This window comes from Astatotilapia calliptera, chromosome 12 (genome assembly GCF_964374335.1).
Source record: "Astatotilapia calliptera chromosome 12, fAstCal68.1, whole genome shotgun sequence".
Lineage (NCBI taxonomy): Eukaryota > Metazoa > Chordata > Actinopteri > Cichliformes > Cichlidae > Astatotilapia > Astatotilapia calliptera.
Genome location: NC_137433.1, coordinates 12,447,163 through 12,469,218, shown reverse-complemented (window position 1 = coordinate 12,469,218; position 22,056 = coordinate 12,447,163). Strand labels below are relative to the sequence as shown.

The window sequence follows — 22,056 nt, the reverse complement described above, 5'->3', positions numbered from 1 at the left end:
GTTGACAGCCACGAGAGACTTTGCATTGATTGTACACTGACTGTACTTTAGCACTACGCTTCCCATGTGACATTAACAGTGTAAAAGGCTGAGCACTTGGTGTACACCTTAAAATTAAATGTACTTGAAAAGCATAACAAAATCTGTGGTGACACCACACCAGCACAAGTTGTATTGTAGAGGTGGAATGGGAAAGGTTACTCGGTTTTTCGCTGGCTGAATGTGGGCTTTAGCATGAGCTCTTGAACAGAGAACTTGCAGGATTTCACACAACAAGCATGAATACTAATTCAGCAAGAGAAAACAAGCACTTTCATCAACTTCCTGTTCGGGGAAACTATAAAATAGCTTTATTGTGCTGGGATCATATGCTTTGGCAGAATTTCAAAGAGCATCAGAATTTCAAATGTGTCTGCTAACTCAGCACAAACGCAAAGTTTGTTCTCCCCGATCAAACACATAGTTCATATCCAAAGAGCTCATGTGGTCTTTGATTTCACATCACAATTGACAAATGATTGACGACTAAAGCTGCTGAGACACATGAAGCCCAGCTTCGTAGCTAGATTAAAGAATGGGATGACAAAGAAACAGATTTGTGTTTCAACATGTGCTAGCCTCTTACATGCAATGTTATTCTTGTTTCAGTTTAAGGGCATTTTAAAAAGAAATTAATGACTTTATAATTAATCTTTTCTTTGAGACCTAAGATCTGTTTTTCAATTTCAGTGCTAAAAAACAAACAAAAAAAACCCCACCTCATACAAAGGCTCTGTACTTCTGCTTCTCTGCTATTTTACTACCTATGCTCTGGAGTTAAAGCAAACATTATCTTATAGCCGTTGGACTGATTGTAACACTGAGGAGGATCTTGGCATGGTTTTAAAGGATGTAGGCTTTCTTTCTTGAGTCTGTTATTACAGTTCAAATTTTAGGTGAAGGACAGAAGGTGCAAGAAGAGATCACAACTACAGACATGTAAAGTGAATCAGATAGACTACAGCAGCAAAATAGCGCACCAGGTGGAAACTGAGGCTACAGTTCATACAGGCTCACCACAATGAGGCAACAAAAGATTGGAAAACATTTCCAGGTCTGATGAATCTCTATTTCTGCTGCAACATTTGGATGGTAGGGTCAGAATTAAGTGCAAATAAGATGTGTACCCATCTTCTGCTTCCAGCAACACTATGTCACAAAGCTTTGATTATCTCAAACCTGTGTCTTAAACATGAAAATGAGTTCAGTGTACTCAAATGGCCTCCACAGTCACCAGATCTCAATCCAATATCCAGACAGTACACCTCATTGTTGGTGTTAACCCAATGTTTGTCACTTGTGAAAAGATTAGTTTGAAATGTTCCGTTTTCATGAACTGTCTTTTGATGTCACACATCACAGTCTGTGTGGAGGATCGCAGGAGCTTTAATCCACATGTGCAACATTTGAATGCAGCCTGTCTCCATAACAAACTGGGTTGAGTTTGATAAGTGGCATCAATCAGGGGACTGGAGGCCATTTAGCAGACTTAATGTGTTTGGAATAATCAAAACAATCAGTAATCAAATATTTTCACACCTTGGTAATTTATACAAAGGAAAAACGAGATCTTTAGGAGTGTACCTGCTAGGTTGTAGCTATATGGGCATCAGAATTGTTTCCATCTTCTCATGAAAGCAACTGTTCCTTTAAGTAACAGTGACTGACTTTAATATCAAAAGAGACACAGCAGCTTCATATTACCAGCAGACACTCTTACTTTTATTATTTCTAAACTTTTTTAAAATTCTTTTGACAAATGCACTTTGAGCTCAAATTAGCTTCCGACTTCAAAGAGATCTGCTAACTATAAAACAGATGGAGCGTAAGTCTGACGACTGCATTACATACCAGAGAAACACCGAGCATGTTTATGAGAGTAACTAATAGTGAGAGTTAGACATGCACGTGCTGCCATCAGACCACATCTTAGGATTTCAGCATCAAAACACGAGCCAGAAGATCTTTGATGCAACAGCAGTCTGGAAGCAGATAGTTTATAGGCATTGGTTTTTGTGTCGCTGATAAAGAATTCCCCTGAGATGTACACAAGGCTGTGAGTGATTTAAAGAAAAATAAGTTTAACATGGGACAGGACGGCCTCGGCAGAATTCATAGCATATGGTGAGCATTTATGCATTTGGTTGCTTTTATTCTTTTCCACTCACTAGAGGAGAGGAGTTGAAAATGCCGAGCCCAGGGTGAGCTGAGGTGGTTTGGAGGAGACAAAAATGGAAATAGAACTAGAAACTAATAAAAGATGGTGTTTGATTGTTTACAGCACTGTAGGAGAGGCTTTCTGTCTATATACCTCCCTGCACCACATAAAAGAATGAAAGCAGAACTCTTACGTGGGGCTGATTTGAAAGAAGCCTCGTTAATCATTAACGAGTCTCAGTGTTGTGTACATGCCACAGTAGCCCAATAAATATAGGCGAGCTCACCATCCAGATTAAACACACACATGCCATAAAATGACGACATATCCTTTATGATGGGTTTTTTATTTTTTTATTAAGATTTACACATCTCAGTTTTTTTTAATCTATGAGGAAATTCTCACAAGCTGTTCACAAAGGAGGAGATAATGTAAATTAGTTATTATCTGAGGTAGGGCCAGGACTGTGTGTGTTTTGAAGTCAGTTGATCCTAGATGCAGCTGACAAAAGCTCAGACCAAACACAGTTTGTTCCGAGATGAGGTGGGGCATTTCTGATCACTCCTCAATTCTTTTCAGCGTAAGGAAATGTTCCGGACACTGTTAAAGCCGGGAATACCCTATGCAAAAGCAAACTGAAGGCAGGCTAAGCCGCACATCAGCATGTGGACAAACACAGAGTCATGCAATCCTCCGAGTGAATAATATCAGTGCTTTGCATGATGATTTGCCTAGCAGCTTCTTCATCGCCCCCAAAGTGGGGCTTTATTGTCCTCGCTTTTTGTGTTTGCATTCCATTGTTACCGGGCGAGTACAAATATCCTCCTTTATGCACAAAAACCTCAGCCGGGCCTTCCACTACAGCGCCTTGTGTCCAGCCCTCATCCATCCGTCAGCATTGCCCCTGTTCTACACAGGGCCCCCCAAGCTCATACTCACCACCCCCAGCCAGCTCTTTGACATAATGCTGTTGTGGCTTTCCGGGCCTTTATGTTGGCTGTTGTCTGAGGCAGATTGAAGACCCTTTGTGTGTGTCAGCCCCTGTCCTGAGTGGCCAGGAGGAACCTGCTGGGCTGCGAGCAGAGAGACAGGAATGCACATATGAATAGGTTAGTGTGTGGAGGGCACCTGCTGACAGAGGAACGGCGTGCCTCTGTGAGTCTTAGTTCATCAGCGTAACCATCTTGTTCAATTACACGTGCAGCTCGGTGTTGCGTTCCCTGGTCATTCACACTGAAAGGAAGTGTTGTCACCACCACTGGGACTCCTTTTTTTGCTGTTTGGTATTGTAGAGAGGCTTAATAAATGATGTGCCAGTTCCATTGCTTTAGCTGTGACTGATGATCCCCACTAAACACAACCATTTGCCTCTGCTCTTCTGTTCTGAACTGATTTACATAAAAATAGGGTTTACAAGGAACTTAATTAAAATAATAATGTAAACTTGAAAACTGAAAGGTTAATCCACAACATATGTGGGAAACTGTAGCTCTATTGTAGAGTTAACCTTGTCATTTTTTTCAGATCTCATTATAATTTTAATTAAGTCCTCTAAGGGCTTCTATAATTAGCAATGCTGCTTAATTATGAATAAAGTTCCTCATTTGAAAGGATAGTAAACATAATTTCCATGGAAATTTACTTAAAGAAATTATAATAATTTTTTTAAGTGATTTTGAGTGTGCTATGGCTGCTGGTGCCAGACAGGTTGGGCTGAGTATTTCAGAAACTGCTGATTTACCAGGATTTTTACACTCAACTATCTCTAGGGTTTACATAGAATGGTCCAAAACAGAAAATATCCCGTGAGTGGCAGTTCCCAAGATGAAACTGCCTTGCTGATGCCAGAAGTCAAAGGAGCAGAGTGCTTTGAGCTGATAGGAAAACAACAGTAAATCAATCAACCACTCATTGCAACCAAGGTATGCAGAAGAGCATCTCTGAGCAACACAATGAACCAAGAAGGAGATAATCAACAGCATCAGAAGGCCATGCCATATGCCATTCCACTGTGACACAAACCAATTATTTCAACTACAGCAATGTCTTAAAACACATAGATAACCACTAGTTTCCTGCTTCTAAATTCAGGTAAAATTGAGGTTGTTGTACTTGCCCCTAAAAACCTTAGAAACATGGTTTCTAACCAGTGGAGGGCATTACCTTGGCCTCCTGTAACACCGTGAGGAATATTGGAGTCATTTTGGATCAGGATTTATTTTACAGTGTACATATTATACAACTATGTCTTATTGCATTGACTCAGTATCTCTAAAATAAGAAACATTCTGTCTCAAAGTGATATTGAAAAACTACATTATGCATTTATTACTTCTAGGCTGGACTACTACAATTCGTTATTACCAGGATGTCTTAAAAACTCCCTGAAAAGCCTTCAGTTGACCCAAAATGCTGCAACGAGAGTACTGACAGGGACTTGACACAGAGAGCATTTTTCTCCTGTATTTGCTTCTCTTCATTGGCTCCCTGGTAAATCCATAATCAATTTTAAAATCTTTCTTTTCACATTCAAGGTCTTGAATAATCAGGCCTTGTCTTATGTTAAAGACCTCATCGTACCATATCACCCCATAAGAGCACTTTGCTCTATGACTGCATGCTTACTCGTTCTTCCTAAGATATTTAAAAGTAGAATGGGAGGCAGCCTTCAACTTTCAGGCCCCTCTTCTGTGCCCAGTTTGGATTTCGGAGACAGACACCCTCTATTTTTAAGATTAGGCTTAAAACTTAAATAGTTTAATGAGCTTTGAAACTCTGTCTCTTTTTTGACAGTGTTCCTTCTGTCCCGTCTCCCTCACCTCACCTCCAACTGGTCTCAGCAGATGACTTACACCATAAGTCTGGTTCTGCCAGAAGTCTCTTCCTGTTAAAAAGGAGTTTTTCCTTCCCACTGTTGCCAAATGCTTACTCAAAGCTTTACAATATAAAGCACCTTGAAGTGACTGTCGTTGTGATTTGGCACTATAAAAATAAAACTGAACATAACTGAAAAAAAATAATGGAAAATAGACCTCCACTGAGCCAACAGCAAGCGAACATGTGCAAATGAAGAACATGCTGGAAAGGGAAAAAAATCATATACCGCATATTCACAGAGCTCATTTGTAGATTTGGCAGGTGATATACTACAATATGGTTTCCCAAAACAGTCTGCTATGATAGAACCTTGATATATGATCCAACAAGCTTCATTAATTGTCCTCTGACTCATATGGAAACAGCTTAAGGGTTGTTTCACTGGCCATGCTTTTGAGAAGATTACATCTCCATAATCAATAAAAAGAAATTTAACCATCCATCCCAGAGTCAAAAGAAAAAACATCCGGGAATAAAAAAGAAGAAAAAAAAAATCAGACAATAACACAAAAATCACAGTTCACTGCACACAATTACTCAAGGAAGTTTTGACATTGTCCAGATGTGAGAGCTCCATTTTAGTCCAAAACACTGCTAACATGTCCTATGTTAAAATGACTATCTGATCTATGATGTGGTTGAAAAAACCTGGCCTGCAGATAGAAATAAAAAGCTAGCAAGCATGTGTCACATGGTGATCACCTGATAACCCTGACATTTCCCATGGTCACTGAGCTGACTGCCTGGAAGAGCTAAGCTGCAGCCTCTGGACTCATGGATCTGATCACCCGCTGACCTGGAAAGTGAAAGCGTAGGATCTGCAACATCACATCAACCAGCAGACAACATGCTTCTTTGAAGTGGGAGTGGACCTAAATTGGATTATGCAGCATCTCAGAGGAACAGCTCCCATATATTTGATTACACACGCCCCCTGAACCAACATCCACACGCCTACCTCCGCGACACACAACAGATAACATGGAGCTGTCTTCCATGCCAGACTCTGGTACTGCACCTCCTAATGTGTGCCCATCTGCCAGCCATTTACCTGATTACTTTGGGATAGCTCAGACAGGTCCGGCTCTGCCAGGGCAGCTGCGAGGCAAGAGAATAGCATTATTTTTGTTCAGCTGAACACAGGAAAGATAAGGACTAGATGACCTTTTTTATCTGTGAAAACAGAAATCTAAATAAAAACATTAAAAATAATATTTATATAACCACTGAAACCACTACTTTTTACAGCTTTAACATTATTCTCAATCTGTAGAAAAATACACAGAGGAGTATTTGCTCTCAATACTTAGACTAAAAAGTTCCCAACACCAACTTTAAATCCTTCACACAGACCACCTTCTATTTCTGAGGAAAATAACATCCAGTCCTGGTTTAACTTGGGCTCATTATGGTGGAAGTGGGTTCCAGGGCCAGGAAGTTTCATTGCTTTCCAAATAAATCTCGCTAAACAGAGCTGCAGTCCAAATTCCTCATCTTGTGGAGTCCTTCCCAAGTCCTCACACTATGCGAAGCCTCTCAGAAAACAGCCGTTAAAATCATGCTGCATTCTTTGCTTTAACATAAAAAATCTGAGAAAAATGAAGCAGCACAGATGCTTCAAAGAGATTTTTAAAGTGTGTGGCAAAAAATGGGTCTTTCTTGACCAAGCATTTGATTTTCACTCATGCAGGCCAGATTTTTTCTCACATAAACAACTCTCAAACTCAAACCAGGTCATGAAAAATTAAAGACCAAGGCCCTTAAGGTTTCCTCCAGTTTTATCAAGTGACACAGAGGGTTTTCATTAGCTCACTCACTGCTACCAAATCTGCATCACCATCAACTCTGATTGTGTTCCATACAGCCTGGCAGGGGAGCAATCACAGGGTGCTGTGGGTGAGTCCGACAGTCTGTGTGCCAGTCAAAATTACTGGTTCAACTCAAAGAGCAGAATGTGCTTTTTTCCCCTCCATAATGCCATTCAGACAAGAAAGAAAAAAGGGGGGAAAAAAGGCGAGCCAACCACCCTGCTATTATAGACATGTGGCAATCAAAGCGGGTTATCCCAGATACAGTTCCTCAGCTGTGTGCAAGGAGGAACTTGTCACTGAGCATAAACAGCTCTCTTGGCTTAGCTCTCGGAGTTAAAATACCCCCAATCCTACCCCATCTACCCCTCAACACCCTATCTCCCTGTGCTGTGTGGCGTCAGCTGCAATCAGCTCCAGATGTGGCCTGGCACCCCTCCAGTCACGGCATGGATGTGGTTTGAAGGTAGTTTGGAAACACCACCCACCAGCGGACCCAATGAAAGTTCCTCAGACTGCAGAGAGAGGTTTCTGTCATGGGTTTGTATCTGTGCAGATCGCACTAATACCCACACATCTGTAGGAGGCTGAGAGGAAAATGTATCTCTCCTATGTGCATGTGTTACTTATTGTACATGCTTTGAATAAGTAAGTATGTGAGATAATGGTCACACAAGTATTTCCATCTGTTTCAGTATAAGGAAATACTTCCATAGGTTTTTCACCTCCGGGCCTCCTTCAGTCATGTGACCTGTGTCTGATTACTTAAAAATGAACAAGTAATCTCAGTACAAAACAAACAAAAACAGCTAATAATTGCTATTTTTTTGTTAAAAGTTACATGCTAAAAATCAGCAGACCGTTAAGAATGTGAGACACTCATATGGTTTAACTTAATTCTGAAATCCTGAGACTCACAACTAACAACATCTCGGTGCAGAAAAGTGTTAATGCTTTGCACCAGAAGCAGAAGGTTCCACAAGCTTCCTCAAATACAGTCGTAAAACTAGTAAAGTAGAAACAACGAACATCCCACTGTGGCTCAGGAGGTCAAGTCGGCCAATTGGTTCTGTGGTTCGAGTCCCAGCACCTCCAGCTCATGTGTTAAATTATCCCTGGAAACATACCGAAACCCAAATTGCCATCCATTGTGAGCCTTATAGTTAGAAAGCACTTAAATACACAGAATAAAGTGCTGTAGGAATGGGTGAATGTGGCTTGTTGTGAACAACACTCTGAAGGCACAGTTTGGGTAAAAAAGTGTGACATACGTACCAGTCCATTTACCCTTTTTAAGCTGGCCCATGTTTTGTTTTTTAAATGACCAGAAACCAGAAAAAAACCTGTTGGAATTAGTTCACTAATATATCAGCAGTACAGCTGCATAAACATAAACTGCCTGGACACTAGAGTCCTTCTGTGATGTCTTGCTATCAGCTGTAACAGATTTCCCTCTTTCTCACAGTTACGCTGTTTAGTTCTCCAGCAATGTGCTGGGAGGATTGAATGAGGTCACTTTGTGCTTGTTGCCATCTAATTCAGATGGTGTCCCAGGGAAAGTGTCCAGCCCTTTTAGGACAACAGCTCCCCCTACTGTTAAGAGTTTAAAAGTTCAACAAGGATCACTTTTAGATAAAAGCGACCCAAAAACAGGCGAGAAGTTGGCGTACAGTTTTAATAGAAACACATGCCATATGCTCAACAGAGCCAATTATAAAAACTGATATTGTGACTGTAACAGGTGACTCGTACTATTGTGTAACACTCACAAGGGGTTTCCTCTGTGAGCTTTTAAAAGCTGCACTCCGTGTTCAAGTTCTGTGACATCATTGCACCTTTCAAATGATCTCTGTACTCTGCACTGGCATGTTGTCCTTGTCTTGCTGTTGCTAAGTTGTGTGACTGTTTTGGGTCTTGTACCAAACGTAGGAGTCTGGATACAAACTTAATTCCACAAATACACATCAAAGCTTATAATGCACCACCAGTTATCTTAACATTAAGCCACCAAGAGCACTTCAGCTCAAAAGGTGGGCGTGTTCGATTGATTCTTCCCACTTCCGAATCCATTTCCTCACCATGTCTCAGTTCTCATCAACAGCTGTAACTTTCTCTTCCAAACATGAATGCTGATGCTTGCTAAGGAAAATGTGGGCGATCATTCGTGTGATCTTAGTAACACAGCATGCCTCAGGTTCAGTGCATCTGCCATCAACAGGGGGGTTTTAAGAGCTCCTGCAGGTCTCCCTGCTGTGCCAGCTGGTAGGGTAGCTGGAGCCTCTTGTTCATCTGGCTGCGGAGTGCTGGGCAGTGCTCAACAAGGAGCTGACAGACCTCTTCGTGGCCCCCTTCTGCAGCCTGCTCAACCATGTAAGAGAGTAAAAGATGCAGACACAAGTTAAATGATTATATCTCAGCAGAATGGCTGTGTTATTGCTGGAAATTCTGTACCTTGTGTAAAGGGGACATGCCATCATCATCACAGAGTGCTGGATCTGCTCTGTGTTGCAGAAGGAGTCTTACCACATTCAGATGACCGCAGTAAGATGATCGATGGAGCGGCGTGGCCCCGCCTGGCGTCTGCGGAGACGCACAGGCACCGTTCTCAAGAAGAAACTTGCACACACAGAGATGACCACTGCGGCTTCCATAGTGCTAAAAAGGAAAACAGCATTAGTAAATTACAAGTTTAGGTACATGGGTACATTAGGTACATGAGCTCATGCTGTGCAGCCAAACGTGTCTTCTGTAAACTGACCAGAGCGGTGTATCCAGCTGAGTCTCTCAAATTAGGGTCTGTCCCCTTCTGCACTAAGTACTTTACCCGCTCCAAGTCTCCATTCATTGCAGCAGACCAGATACCTGCACAGGACGCACAGCACCCTACTTCACTGACACATCTTTCAAATCAGAACAAAATAGTATTGCTTGGCCTAGTCTACATATTTGATAGCAGTGCGGTTTAACTCAGTCACCACATGCCTGAAAGGTGAATGCAAACCTCGTTCAAAATCCATTTCGTACAGCGTCTGGTAAACACCAGCAGAGGAGACGGGATGAGAGCAGCACAAACAATGCTGTCTGTCAGACATTTCTTAAAAACGCGATAAATGAAAACATTCAAACCTGAAGGTGAACGCAAGTTTATAGTTACAGAAATGCTGTCAAAGATTACTCTGTTGACAGTAACACTGTTCTTCTTCTACTGCTATTGTTGGGCTGCTCTGTGGCGCATTACCACCACCAACAGGACTACGTCGCAACAAACAAGCCGCAAAAATGCTGTTAGTGAACCAATGAATGTTTGGCCCGATGACAAGTTGAGATGTTACATTTGAAATAAGATAAAGGCTGATGCGATGCGAATGAGTGGCGCTTTTCTTCACACGAAACGAAAACCTTCAGGATGGCTAAACGCTAGCGCTACAAATAACTTACGCACGAAACGTGCTTACGTAGAAGCCTCTCAGCCAATTACAGAGCTGTTTACAGGCCCCTTCAGATGCTCTCAGATTTGGTAGCGTTACATTAATGGATTTGTTTAGGCAAATTAGCGGCCGCGGTTAACTTTGACCTGCGGTGACATAATTATTATCAGTGATGCACTTCTACAGCGACTGCAACTGCTCACGCTTGCACTATCATTTTATAAGCATCAAAAATTACGTATGCTGTTTGAAACTTATACATATCACACCATCAGCTCTATTTAATGCTTGACAACAGCACAGATCCAATAAATTAATACAGTTGACTCAATAGAAAACACATTGAGCTTTTTAAATATAATAATAACACTCCCAAGTTCAGCTGTGCCTATAAGTATTCCTCCAAGTTACACTTGCAAAAAATATCTAGTTTTCCCGACAGCTGTGAAGGCATCTTTTGTCTCGTGTTGTTGTCTGATGCAGCAAGCTAGTCAGCTTCATTTGTTTCGGCACACGAAAAGGAGAGTAGCTGGGAAAGGATACGTCATTGTCCTATTATTTTAGCCTTACTAGACCTTCAGCCATAGCGCGTGAAGAATGAGAAGAGTCACGTTATTTGTTAACGGGACATGTAAAAATGGCAAGGTGGGTAATAGTGTGAGAGCTTGGGCCGCAGAATGACTGGCTTTTTCCACTGTACGTACCTAAGGTGTTTCAGGATGCACTGCTAACTGCTGATACTCAAACGCCACATCATGTACTCATATGATGACAGAGTTAATCTCTGACTTTATTACATTTTTTTCCACAAATAAACTACCGTTGAACTTTAAGGTCAATCACCATTTCCACCGTGAGTCATTTATGTCATGTGTATGTTAGGCTGGAGTGACCCTTTTGCTTTCAGTCCTTAATCCATCGTTTTCCCCCCCTCTCTTTAGGTTGTAGCAGTATACGGAACCTTGTCTGACTTACTATCTGTAGCAAGCAATAAGTTAGGAATCAAAGCCTCCTGTTTGTACAATGGAAAGGGTGGTCTCATTGATGACATTGCCCTTATAAGGTAAGCTCAGCTGTGACAACAAATTTGAAGGTCTCCTCTCTACATTATGTTTCTGACATGTGCGTCTGTGCCTCTCCCAGAGATGACGACGTGCTGTATGTGTCAGAAGGAGATCCATTTATTGGTGAGTGCTGGCATGTCTGCTGCTGGAGTCTCATCCACTGTCAGAGTGTCCAAAGGTTTCAATGTCTCTGTTGTCTTCCTTCACTTTATTATCACAGACCCTCAAAATGAAGCCAAGATTACATCAGATCCGCTGGCAGCTCACACTGACTGGCTAACCCTTAACATTGGTGGCCGTCTTTTCACCACCACCAGGTATTTGCGCTTTAAATTCAGCTTTCATGCCATATCTCATTCGTTGTTTCTCTGTTCTCTGGTTGCTGAATGCATCTTCTTTTATAATCAGGAGCACCTTGGTCAGCAAGGAGCCGGAGAGTATGCTCGCTCACATGTTTCGAGAGAAGGGTACTGAGACCAGCTGATCAATGAGCATTTCAGTTCTTATTCAGCCATGTTATTGAGTAAGTTTCGTCAAGCTCTGTGTTGTGTCTGTTTTCAGATGTGTGGGGAAACAAACAGGACGAGCATGGGGCTTACCTCATTGACCGCAGCCCTGAGTACTTTGAGCCTATTCTCAACTACTTGAGACACGGTCAGCTCATTATCAATGAAGGCATAAATATACGAGGTAACCTTTCTTCTTTTTCTTTTTTTTCCTTCTTTTAAAAATGTTATTCCTAAATGATGAGGTCTACCTGCATGCAAGTGATCTAATGTCTAAAATGTTAAAAAAAAATGGAGGGATATGTAGCAATCTCCTGAATGTTTTCCAGGTGTCCTCGAGGAGGCTCGCTTCTTTGGAATTGAGCAGCTTGCTGAACAGCTTGAAGTAGCGATCAAGGTAGTTTTTAATGCGGAAGTCAAAAAGCTAGTTTACAATAAAATCACGTTTTATGCTGTTAAAAATGTTAATAAAAACAAACTGAAGTAATTTGTAAACCAGTTAAACCCGATATTTGATAGAGAACAGTACAAAGAAGAAAAAAAAACAAGAAGTATTAAAATTGCATACTCATTTTGAATTTGATGACTGTAATGTTATTTTTTTCTTTTTTTTAAAGAAACAACACTCTGGGAAAGCAATTGTTGTACTTTTTGTGCATGTTTTTGTTTTTAGTCTTTCAGTCCATGCCTGCTTCACATTCAGATGCTTTTTATTATGCAGCCATGTTGATATGTGAAGCTGGTAAACTGTAACTGAGCATGCAGAGTGCTTATAACTACAAGCCACATTCACCCGTTACACATATATCTATAAAACCACTTCTTTTTTTTCTTCTTACACCCAAGCGTTTTGTCTAGCATTTATACTCACACCAATGGTTGCATTAGGAGCAAATCGAGGTTGAGTATCTTGCCCAACTACCCCTGGCTGGGGAATCAATCCTCTGACTCAGCCGTCCCCAACACCCGGGCCACGGACCGGTAGCGGTCCGTGAGTCGTTTGGTACCGTGCCGCGAGAGTTGAGGCTCGGGTGTGAAATGTATGGTTTTTATCGTTAAGTCGGTTTCCCTGGGTCTTTTCCCGTGTTGTAGTCGTGTGTCTTATTTTGAAGGAAATATTTACGTGTTACTATAGCAACCAGAGAGCATCAAGAAGCAGAGAGGAGGATGTTACTCTCAATGTTGTTGGCGCATTTCAGGAGGATGCTGCTAATAAAGTTACACAATTACACAGCTGAATTTACTATTATATTTACATAATGCCACAGTTTTTGTCTGTATCATTTTATTTTGTTGTATTTATCTGCGACACCTTAAAGGCCGGTCTGTGAAAATATTGTCTGACATTAAACTGGTCCGTGGTGCAAAAAAGGTTTGGGACCACTGCTCCGACTGATATACGACCTGCTCTACCTCCTGAGTCACAGCTGCCATAGAATGTGGTTGGCATTGTCTTACATGAATGGTGTAGAGGCTTTCCTTGAAAAGGAAACAAATCAACTGGGAAGTAGAATATGTCACGTCAAATTGTGTATACCATTCATCTTAAATGGTGCGTTCACAAATGTGCTAGTTACCCATGCCATGTGCATTAATGCACCTCCACCACACATGCTGACTTTGAGCTGTGCTCTTAATAAGCCGGCTAATCCTATTATTTCTCTCCGTATTGACGCTCCATTTATGGGTGCACCTGGAAACAGTTTACCGTCATTTGTTTTCAGACGTGTTCCTGAGTCCATGTCTGTGTTACTAAAACACAACAATACAAGTTTTTGGTCTTGTCCATTGTGTGCAGTGGAATGGATAAATACCCATTTATGCTAATGAGCTGTTGTCAATTAACTTTTTTTGATATTATGATCTGCCACGTGATTGCTTTTTTCCCCCCCACAGTTTTTTGGGAAATTCAATATCGGAATATATTTTTCAATTATTTATAAAAAAAAATTTGTTTTAACATTAATATTTTATTATCAGAATTATAACCTGTCTTTGTAAATGCAGAAAGTATGGAGTCATTTGGAACTCACTGAAAGCCCAAATTTAACTGAGAATTTTGATTTTTACATATCACCTCTGCTTCTTTGGAAACATGGTTGTTAAAAATGTGATCTCTCCCTTGCATGCTTTCTTTTTAAACAGAACTCGCAGCCACCCGAGGACCACTCTCCTATTTCCCGCAAAGAGTTTGTCCGTTTTCTTTTGGCAACACCGACCAAGTCAGAGCTCCGCTGTCAGGTACGGTTAGATGAAACCGTTTTAATTCACTCTCATATCATCTGATCAAATTTATACTTGACCCTATTACTCTTAATGTTTCTAGGGACTCAATTTCAGTGGCGCCGATCTGTCCCGACTTGACCTGCGCTACATCAATTTCAAGATGGCTAACCTCAGCCGCTGCAATCTGACACATGCCAACCTGTGCTGCTCCAATCTGGAGCGGGCTGATCTCTCTGGAGCCAACCTGGATGTAAGCGTGGCGGCTCTGGTGTTGTTCAGGCTAAATCTTATACATATCCATTCACATCTGTAAATGCTTCCTCCTTCCGTGTATCTTAATGTGCTATTTTTTTGTTTGTTATGTTTTTTTAAATGTTGGCCTTGTGGTGATGCAAAAATGTACTTGTCTTAGGATTTTTGGTCTCTATCTGCTGCCCCCTCACTTGTGTAGAAAAAAGGACTACTCTGTTCTTTAATATCTTAAAGATACTGCTACAAATCTTCCTCTCACATTCAGCTTATTTAAAAAAAAACGGCACTTTTTTTCTCCATAATCTTTTCATTAATAATTTGTAGAGGTTAGGTCAGACTATCATAAAAACTTTTGCTCTTTGCTCTGCTGGTTGCAGGGTGCTAACTTACAAGGGGTGAAGATGCTGTGTTCCAATGCTGAGGGAGCTTCTCTCAAAGGATGCAATTTTGAAGATCCATCTGGACTGAAGGCCAACCTGGAAGGTAATCTTTAAAAGCTTTTCTGATGAAAAAGGAGGCAGCCTTAATTTCGTTTTTATTTTTTGTTTTTGTTTTAACTGTACGATTTTTATTATTATCATTTTTATTTTTTTCTTTAAATCAGGCGCTAACCTGAAAGGAGTCGACATGGAAGGAAGCCAAATGACCGGTATCAACTTGCGTGTGGCCACTCTCAAAAATGCAAAGCTGAAGAACTGTAATCTGCGGGGAGCTACTTTAGCAGGGACAGATCTCGAGGTGAGTCAAGGATTATCTTTAAAAGCACAGAATAAAGTGGGCTCAGGTGGCAGGTTTTGTTTATGACATCAAAATCAGGAGCAGAAATAATGACACTGCGAATCTGAATAAAATTCCCAATATGTGATGCAGCTCGCGAAAAGCAAAGTCCCACGTTTTTGTTTGTTTGTTTGTTTGTTTTTTATGTTTCCTGAAATCTTAAAACTAGATGACATGCAAAAACAGGTTTAATTTATCGCTCTTTCTCCATTTTATGTTCATTTTAACTTGAAGATCTCAAACTTTGTGCTTTTCGAATGATTGTGGAGCAAATAGACACTGACCTGAAGCACATTTGTAAATGATTAAAAGCTTCACTAAACTTACAAGAAGCCGGTCGATCTGTCACAATCCACACAGTGTTAACAGCACAGGCCAAAGACGGCAAGGCTCGCCTCATTACTTAGGAATTTTCATTGGGTTTTTTTTTTTGTTTTGTTTTTTTTCTCCTGTCCAGAACTGTGATCTATCTGGCTGCGATCTACAAGAAGCTAACCTGAGAGGGTCCAATGTCAAGGGAGCCATTTTTGAAGAGATGCTGACCCCTCTGCACATGTCACAGAGTGTTAGATAACTCAACACCACACCTGCAAGTCCAATGCGGGCCACAGCTTTCCCCAAGTCGCTCCTTTTCAATCTCTCTATACCTATCAGTGCAGTACAGGTATATGTATGCACACCCCTGGCATTCCACCAATATTATGTTAGCTTTAAATATATTGCACTAGAATTTATCCAGGGTTGTCTTATGTATGTTTGTATGGTAGGGTGTTTTGAGAATGTTCAGCTGCGTTTATCACCAAAAAAGTAAAAGGTTCCTAGTTTGTGTAGATGTGTCTGGATGTAATCAAGTGACTATACTCATTTAGTTTCATACTTTTATTTCATATTACTTGACATGTTAATAGGAATCAAAGTCAGCTTACCTTTGAGCAGTAAAGCTCAGAGCATTGAGCTTCACTGCATGCTGCTGTAGCAGAAATGGAAGAGGGTTAATTACCAATAACTGTGTCAATATATATATTCTTCTTTAAGTATGTAACTTAATATTGCTGGATATACAACATATTATTATAAAAGAAATAATGCAAGCCAAAGCCATACACTAGCACAGTCTAACAGGCTAAAAGTGCTGTTAGAGCAACATAAAACTATGCTACAGGCTCGTTTTAAACACAGCTCGAGTATGCAATACAAGATGTATAGCTGTGAGGTTTGTTTTTCTAGTTTGATGTTTTTCTGTCTCCTAAAAAACAAAACAAAAAAAGCTTTCCCTGGTTTTGTGCTCTGTGAATCTACCTCTTATTAACCCGAGGTGTGAGTGATCCACAACTGCATGCATTCGGATGTGGCAAAGCTTATCGTAATGTTCATGCACATCATCCGTTATTTATCCGATCCCCAGTACGGCAGGAGAGTCCATTTTCATGTTGTTAAAGTGGGGTTTGCCTGGAAACGTGCTTCGTGTATTTATGTATGTCACTTAATCATGCTTTAAACTTGTTTGCACATGTATATGTTAACGTGTAACGTGGTATATCCTTTCACCAAAAAGGTTTGGTGCTTTTCTTATGTAATGTTGTGTAAAGCAAATCCAGTGCTTCCAAAACTTCCCCAAAAAGTAATTCTTAGAGTAGACAGAGGTGTTGTCAGCTGTTTTCTGAAGGATCTAACTTCAGTTCTTGTTCCACAGTGTCCGTTTGCATGTGAGGGGGGAGGGGGAAAGCTGTGTCTTTGACCAGTGAAGTTTCTCTAGCTGTAGCTCGAAGCTGCACCAATGATGCAATATTATTCACTCAATGAAGTGGAAGGTACCCGGCCTGTGAGAATGAATGATGAAGGCAATCATAATGTGTATTTCACCCTGAGTGTGAAAACCAATGGAAGAGCTATGGTTATTTATTTTAATACATCTCACTGAATGCAATATGGGGCTGGGGTTGATTTGTTTGAGGCAGGGAGTTGTGTAGTTATCCCTGTCTATGAATATTGCACTCGACCATGGAAATATGTTTCCATAAATGACTGTTATAAATAAACTGCTATGAAGAAAAAGTCTTTGTCATCTGTTTTTCTTTCTCGGTTGCTTTGGCTCAGTTCTCGAATGACAGTCATCTAAACAACATGTCACATCCTTCAGAACTGCTGCTTGTGCTCATTTGAATGAGCATTTGTCATTCTTTGTTAAAATTTGCAAATGTTTTTAGACATTTTGGCCTATGACTCAGCACAGCTGTCTACAGCTTGAGCTGTCATTAGTTGCACTTGTCTTTATGAGCAAAATGGATAATGTTCCTATCGGCCGAATAGTTCTACACACTTGGAATATGTTTTGAAATACAACATCTGACAACCAACAGCTGGAAAGACTAAAGGTCTATGTTGTGAGTATTAGGAAAACATACACTCGCTGGACACTTTATTAGTTACACCTTATTAGCACCAGGGTGGTAGTGTCGCACTGTTGCAGATTTGTCGGCTACACATTTATGATGTTAATCTCCCATTCTGCTACATCCCAAAGATGCTCTGTTAGATTGAAAGCTGGTAACTGAGAAGACCTTATGCAGCCACCGTGCAAATCGAACAACTGCGGGAATTCAAAGACCTCGGCTCTCTGATGCAAGAAAAGTGGCATCTACAGCGGAAATGTACTCAAGAATCGGTCAAGCGGCGGCGGCATTCCCCTCCTTACGATGGTGTATCTGGAAAAAGACAAACGTCACCCTCATCACCAAAATCCGCCTGTACTGCTCACTGGTATTGCCCATTCTTCTCTACTGATCCGAGCCCTGGGTCACCCTCAAACACAACCTCAACAAGCTCGAGGTCTCCCAAATGGGCCGTTTGCGTCAGATTCTCCGAGTGTCCCTCCATGACCGCCTCAGCAACAGCGTGACACGTAGTCAATGTCACCAGCAGCCCTAAATGGAAGAGCTGACCCTGAAGTGACGACTGCAATGGTTTGGCCATGTCTGCTGCATGAGCAACCATCACCTACCATATCGCCTTCTGCTGCAGCAGTGCACCGCCCACTGGAGAATCGAGTGTGATGCACCCAAGGCGACTTGGATCAAGCAAATTGAAGACGATCTTAAACAACCATCAAGCAAGCAAAGGTCAAGGACACAGATCGCAATGACTGGAAGTGCATTGTTGACCAAGATGGAAACCCTACGGCACCCACAGCGACGTATTTACTTCGACCTCCCCTGCTGACCGCCAGCTAGGGACAAAACAAAGAACTGTGGAGACCATTTAACCCCAGTGGCTCACTTTCATCTTAAAGAAACCACTTTCAGGAGATTTTAGCGCATAATCCTGCTGGTACATTATGGTCAAAAGGGATGAACACGGTCAATGGACATGATACAAGGCATGATGCATTCATGCTTTCATTATTTACACCAAATTCTGACCCTACCATCCAAATGTTGCAACAGAAATTGAGACTGGTGAATCAGAATGTTTTGCAAATTTTATGCTGACCAATTTTGGTGAGCCAGTTTAAACTGTAGCCTCAGTTTCCTCCTCTTAGCTGACAGTAGTGGCACCTGGTGTGTTCTTCAGCTGCTGCAGATGTTCTTCTGCATACCCTGGTTGTTATAATTGGTTATTTCGGTTACTGTTGCCTTACTATCCGTTCAAAGCAGCCTGCCCATTCTCTCACATCAACATAGCATCTTTGCCCAGAGACGTGCAGCTCTGTAAAACAGATGTTTGTGTACATCAGGGTACACATGAGGTGAAAAACATACCAAAGCAGTTCTGGAATAACTGTCATATATCTTGTGAAGTCAGTTCAAAGTACATCATAAAATGATCAGAAACTGCAAAAATCACACATCAGGTGCAATTGTTCAAACAGCTCTGTGGGTTGCCAGAGTTGCCAAGTGTTGCTTAATCCCACTTTGTGACCCCCTGTAGTGAAGTGTTGGAGGAAACAAAGCACAGTTATATAAATCTTGGAAAATCATGTGCAGCAGACTTCACAAAGGACAGCAGAAGAGATCAGAAGTTCTTGTCTAATGCACAGAAGGTAAGGTCTTATCTGAAATGTGATAAGGACTGAAACAATATCTGGAGTTAAATGGGGGAAAAATTCTATCATTAACATGCTTACGTGCAAAATGTGAAGCTTTATCCTCAGAATGGCTGCAAAAATCTTGGCACTGTGGCTGCTGCTCGCAGGGACGGTGTTTCCACAGGGCTGCTGTCAGCACTGGTCATACGGACTGAGCCCAGGAGGGAAGAGGGATCTGGACAACTTCTCAGACACACTGGGCAATGTAAGCATTAGTCTAACAGCAACTCTTTATCTGTACATTAGCAGCTGTTGCTTTTCACTGCAATGTTTCTTCATTTTTCCTCAACAAAAGATGGTTGAAGAGTTCCCACGCGTCGAAGCACCTTGCAGTGTTTTCGGTTGTGCAGAGGAATCACCTTTTGCCAAAATGTACAGAGTGAAAGGACTTCTTGTAAGTTTTTCTCCTGAATAATTCGATGTTTAGATTCACTGATGCATCTGTCATTGCTGTCAAAAGGCAGGCAAAGACCTGACCTCATTTTCAAAAGAATTTTCTCCTTTCCTTTCAGGCGAGTGTGGCCGAAAGGGAAAATGGACACCGGACATTCAAGAAATGAAAGATTTCTTTGATTCTACATTTCATTTTTTATATAAGCATAAAACATTTTTTTGTGAATGTTGCTCTTGTTTTATTATCTAAAATATAAATAAAAGCTTTCAACTCACTGAATTTGTTTTCTGCTAAGTTTGCTTGTAATGTTTGATGCAACAGCACCTCGATTTATTAATTTATTTTCATCTTATGACCCAAATCCAAGCAAACAGTACCAGGAAAAAAAAGCCCTTTGTATTTGATGTCAAATGGACAATTTCTCTTTTAGTCAAGTTTGGCTAAGGAGAAAATTTACAGCCACAGTTCAATGACAACAATATGCATAAATTTGGGATAGTTAATGGTATTATGTACAGTAAGTATTGTCGTGTAGGGATTTGGAAGATTGTTACAAATTGGCAACTAAAAATGACACAATACAATTCTTCTTCAGAAACACTATAATTTTAGAAAATAGTAATTTTATGTATTTTTTTAATGTATTTTTTGCTAATTCTGCTTAAAAACAATATTTCTGCTTCTAATATCTCAAATACGCGATACTTTTTGGTGCATCAGTGGACCTTGAAGTATTTAAATCTAAATATAATAATAATTTAATAATAATTTCAAATAAAATACACTGAAAATCCATTTAATTACAATTATGTATATATATATATATATATATGTATATATGTATATATGTATATGTATATATATATATGTATATATATATATATATATATATATGTATATATATATATATATATATATATATATATATATATATATATATATATATATATATATATATATATATATGTATATATATATATATATATATATGTATATATATGTATGTATGTATGTTTATGGCACTATAATATGAAAAATATTTTTCATATGTATATATTTTTTATTTAAATCCTCTTTACCTTTTTTGACTTAGTAGATGTGTATCGTAGTAGATGCTGTGACTGACTCCAACTGGAAAGCAGGAAAGAGCCATGTATTCTGCAGCTCGGCTCATAACTTGCACTCTGTTAAGTGCTCATATTACCCCAGTTCTTCAGCAGCTTCACTGGTTGCCCATAGAAGCCAGGATAAATTTTAAAATCTTACTTCTCACGTTCAAATGTATCCATAAATCTGCACCTTCATATTTGTGTGACCTGCTCCATATCACCACTGTTTCCCACCCTCTCAGATCATCATCTGCTACTCATCTTACCGTTCCGTCCTCACACCTTATCACTAAGGGGAACAGAGCTTTCAGTCGCTCTGCTCCCCAGCTCTGGAACTTTCTTCCTCCTGCACTAAGAAATATTGACTCCCTCTCCATATTTAAGACACAGCTCAAAACACACCTGTTTAAACTGGCTTATTCGCTTTAATGCTGATTTTATCTGTTGTCACGCTCTGTTTTGTAATTTTAACTTATTTTATGTATTTTATGACTACTGTTCCTTTTATTAATTGTGTTTTTTGCAAGGAGACCTTGGGTTTCTGAAAGGCGCCCTCAAATAAAATGTATTATCATTATTATTATTATTATTATGTCTCTTTTCTTTCCAGTATCTCCCGCCTTCGTCCATCCAGCCTTTCTCTCTGGCTGTCTTCTTTGGCTCCTGCTTTCAGCTCCCCTCTCTCAACATTGCTTGTTTTCTGGCACAGACGATCACATGATGTATCTCTTATCTCCCTATCTGCCTTTCCTCTAACTTTCTCAGCCATATTGTTCTCTTTTTCCATCTCCCTTCATCAAAATTTCTAACTTTCCTTCTTATCTATGCAAACCCTCTTATATTTCCAGCCCCCTCTATCCCCCACCCCCTTGGCTTTTCTCTCTCTTCCATCCAGCTGTCAATTTTTGTTTGACATTTTTCTTTTACATCGTCTTATCCTGTATCGAGTTGTCATGGCCTCTGGCACCCCTCTTCCTCTGAACCCTGCCTTGCTCTCCGTTTCCTTTACACTTCCACTGCTCTCCAGTGTGCTCCTTCAGCAATCTTCCTTCCCCTCTTTCATCTTCCCTTGAGTCTTCACCTTCTTTATCTACCTTTTCCTTCATCCTGCACCCCCACCTCCTATCCTAAAACCATCAGCCCGTCCTCATCTCCCTTTCAGTCACAGTCTGTACTTTTTCCTCTCTGTGCTTCTGTTCCATCATTTAATCATCCTCTCTTTCTTTTGTTCATCTTCCCCACTGCTCTGCTTATACAATTCATTCCTAACCTCCATCGCTCTGCCATTGTTGTGTCCTCTTCATCTTCTTCCAGCTTCACCTCACACCTTCTGT

General features: G+C 40.6%; 3 protein-coding genes and 1 long non-coding RNA gene across 5 annotated transcripts; 2 read left to right on the top strand and 2 right to left on the bottom strand.

Annotated features, from left to right (window-relative positions):
- Positions 1-2,527: 2,527 nt before the first annotated feature.
- LOC145432235 (uncharacterized) lies at positions 2,528-6,264 on the bottom strand. Its single transcript, XR_013912516.1, has 2 exons — positions 6,126-6,264; positions 2,528-3,270 (listed from the first exon to the last, which is right to left on the bottom strand). It is a non-coding gene; the product is annotated as an uncharacterized LOC145432235 (long non-coding RNA).
- A 2,279-nt stretch (positions 6,265-8,543) lies between these two features.
- On the bottom strand, positions 8,544-10,328 carry ankrd39 (ankyrin repeat domain 39). 2 transcript variants are annotated; one of them, XM_026187802.2, is made up of 4 exons: positions 9,884-10,328; positions 9,641-9,744; positions 9,334-9,537; positions 8,544-9,240 (listed from the first exon to the last, which is right to left on the bottom strand). In XM_026187802.2, exons 1-4 carry the CDS (start codon positions 9,972-9,974, stop codon positions 9,094-9,096), a joined length of 546 nt encoding a protein of 181 aa, XP_026043587.1. In that variant the 5' UTR covers positions 9,975-10,328; the 3' UTR covers positions 8,544-9,093. The 2 variants fall into 2 exon arrangements, with proteins under 2 accessions (XP_026043587.1, XP_026043588.1); XM_026187803.2 differs by having other exon boundaries at positions 9,406-9,537; positions 9,884-10,309.
- Positions 10,329-10,770: 442 nt separating this feature from the next.
- On the top strand, positions 10,771-17,190 carry kctd9a (potassium channel tetramerization domain containing 9a). The gene is made up of 12 exons (XM_026187801.2): positions 10,771-10,955; positions 11,252-11,373; positions 11,454-11,497; positions 11,595-11,691; positions 11,783-11,841; positions 11,936-12,064; positions 12,210-12,277; positions 14,026-14,121; positions 14,207-14,356; positions 14,736-14,841; positions 14,963-15,096; positions 15,593-17,190. The coding sequence occupies exons 1-12, from the start codon at positions 10,908-10,910 to the stop codon at positions 15,707-15,709; spliced, it is 1,170 nt and encodes a 389-aa protein (XP_026043586.1). The 5' UTR covers positions 10,771-10,907; the 3' UTR covers positions 15,710-17,190.
- A 1,835-nt stretch (positions 17,191-19,025) lies between these two features.
- On the top strand, positions 19,026-19,888 carry LOC113033766 (progonadoliberin-1). Its single transcript, XM_026187851.2, has 4 exons — positions 19,026-19,174; positions 19,274-19,424; positions 19,515-19,613; positions 19,732-19,888. The coding sequence occupies exons 1-4, from the start codon at positions 19,164-19,166 to the stop codon at positions 19,777-19,779; spliced, it is 309 nt and encodes a 102-aa protein (XP_026043636.1). The 5' UTR covers positions 19,026-19,163; the 3' UTR covers positions 19,780-19,888.
- Positions 19,889-22,056: the final 2,168 nt, after the last annotated feature.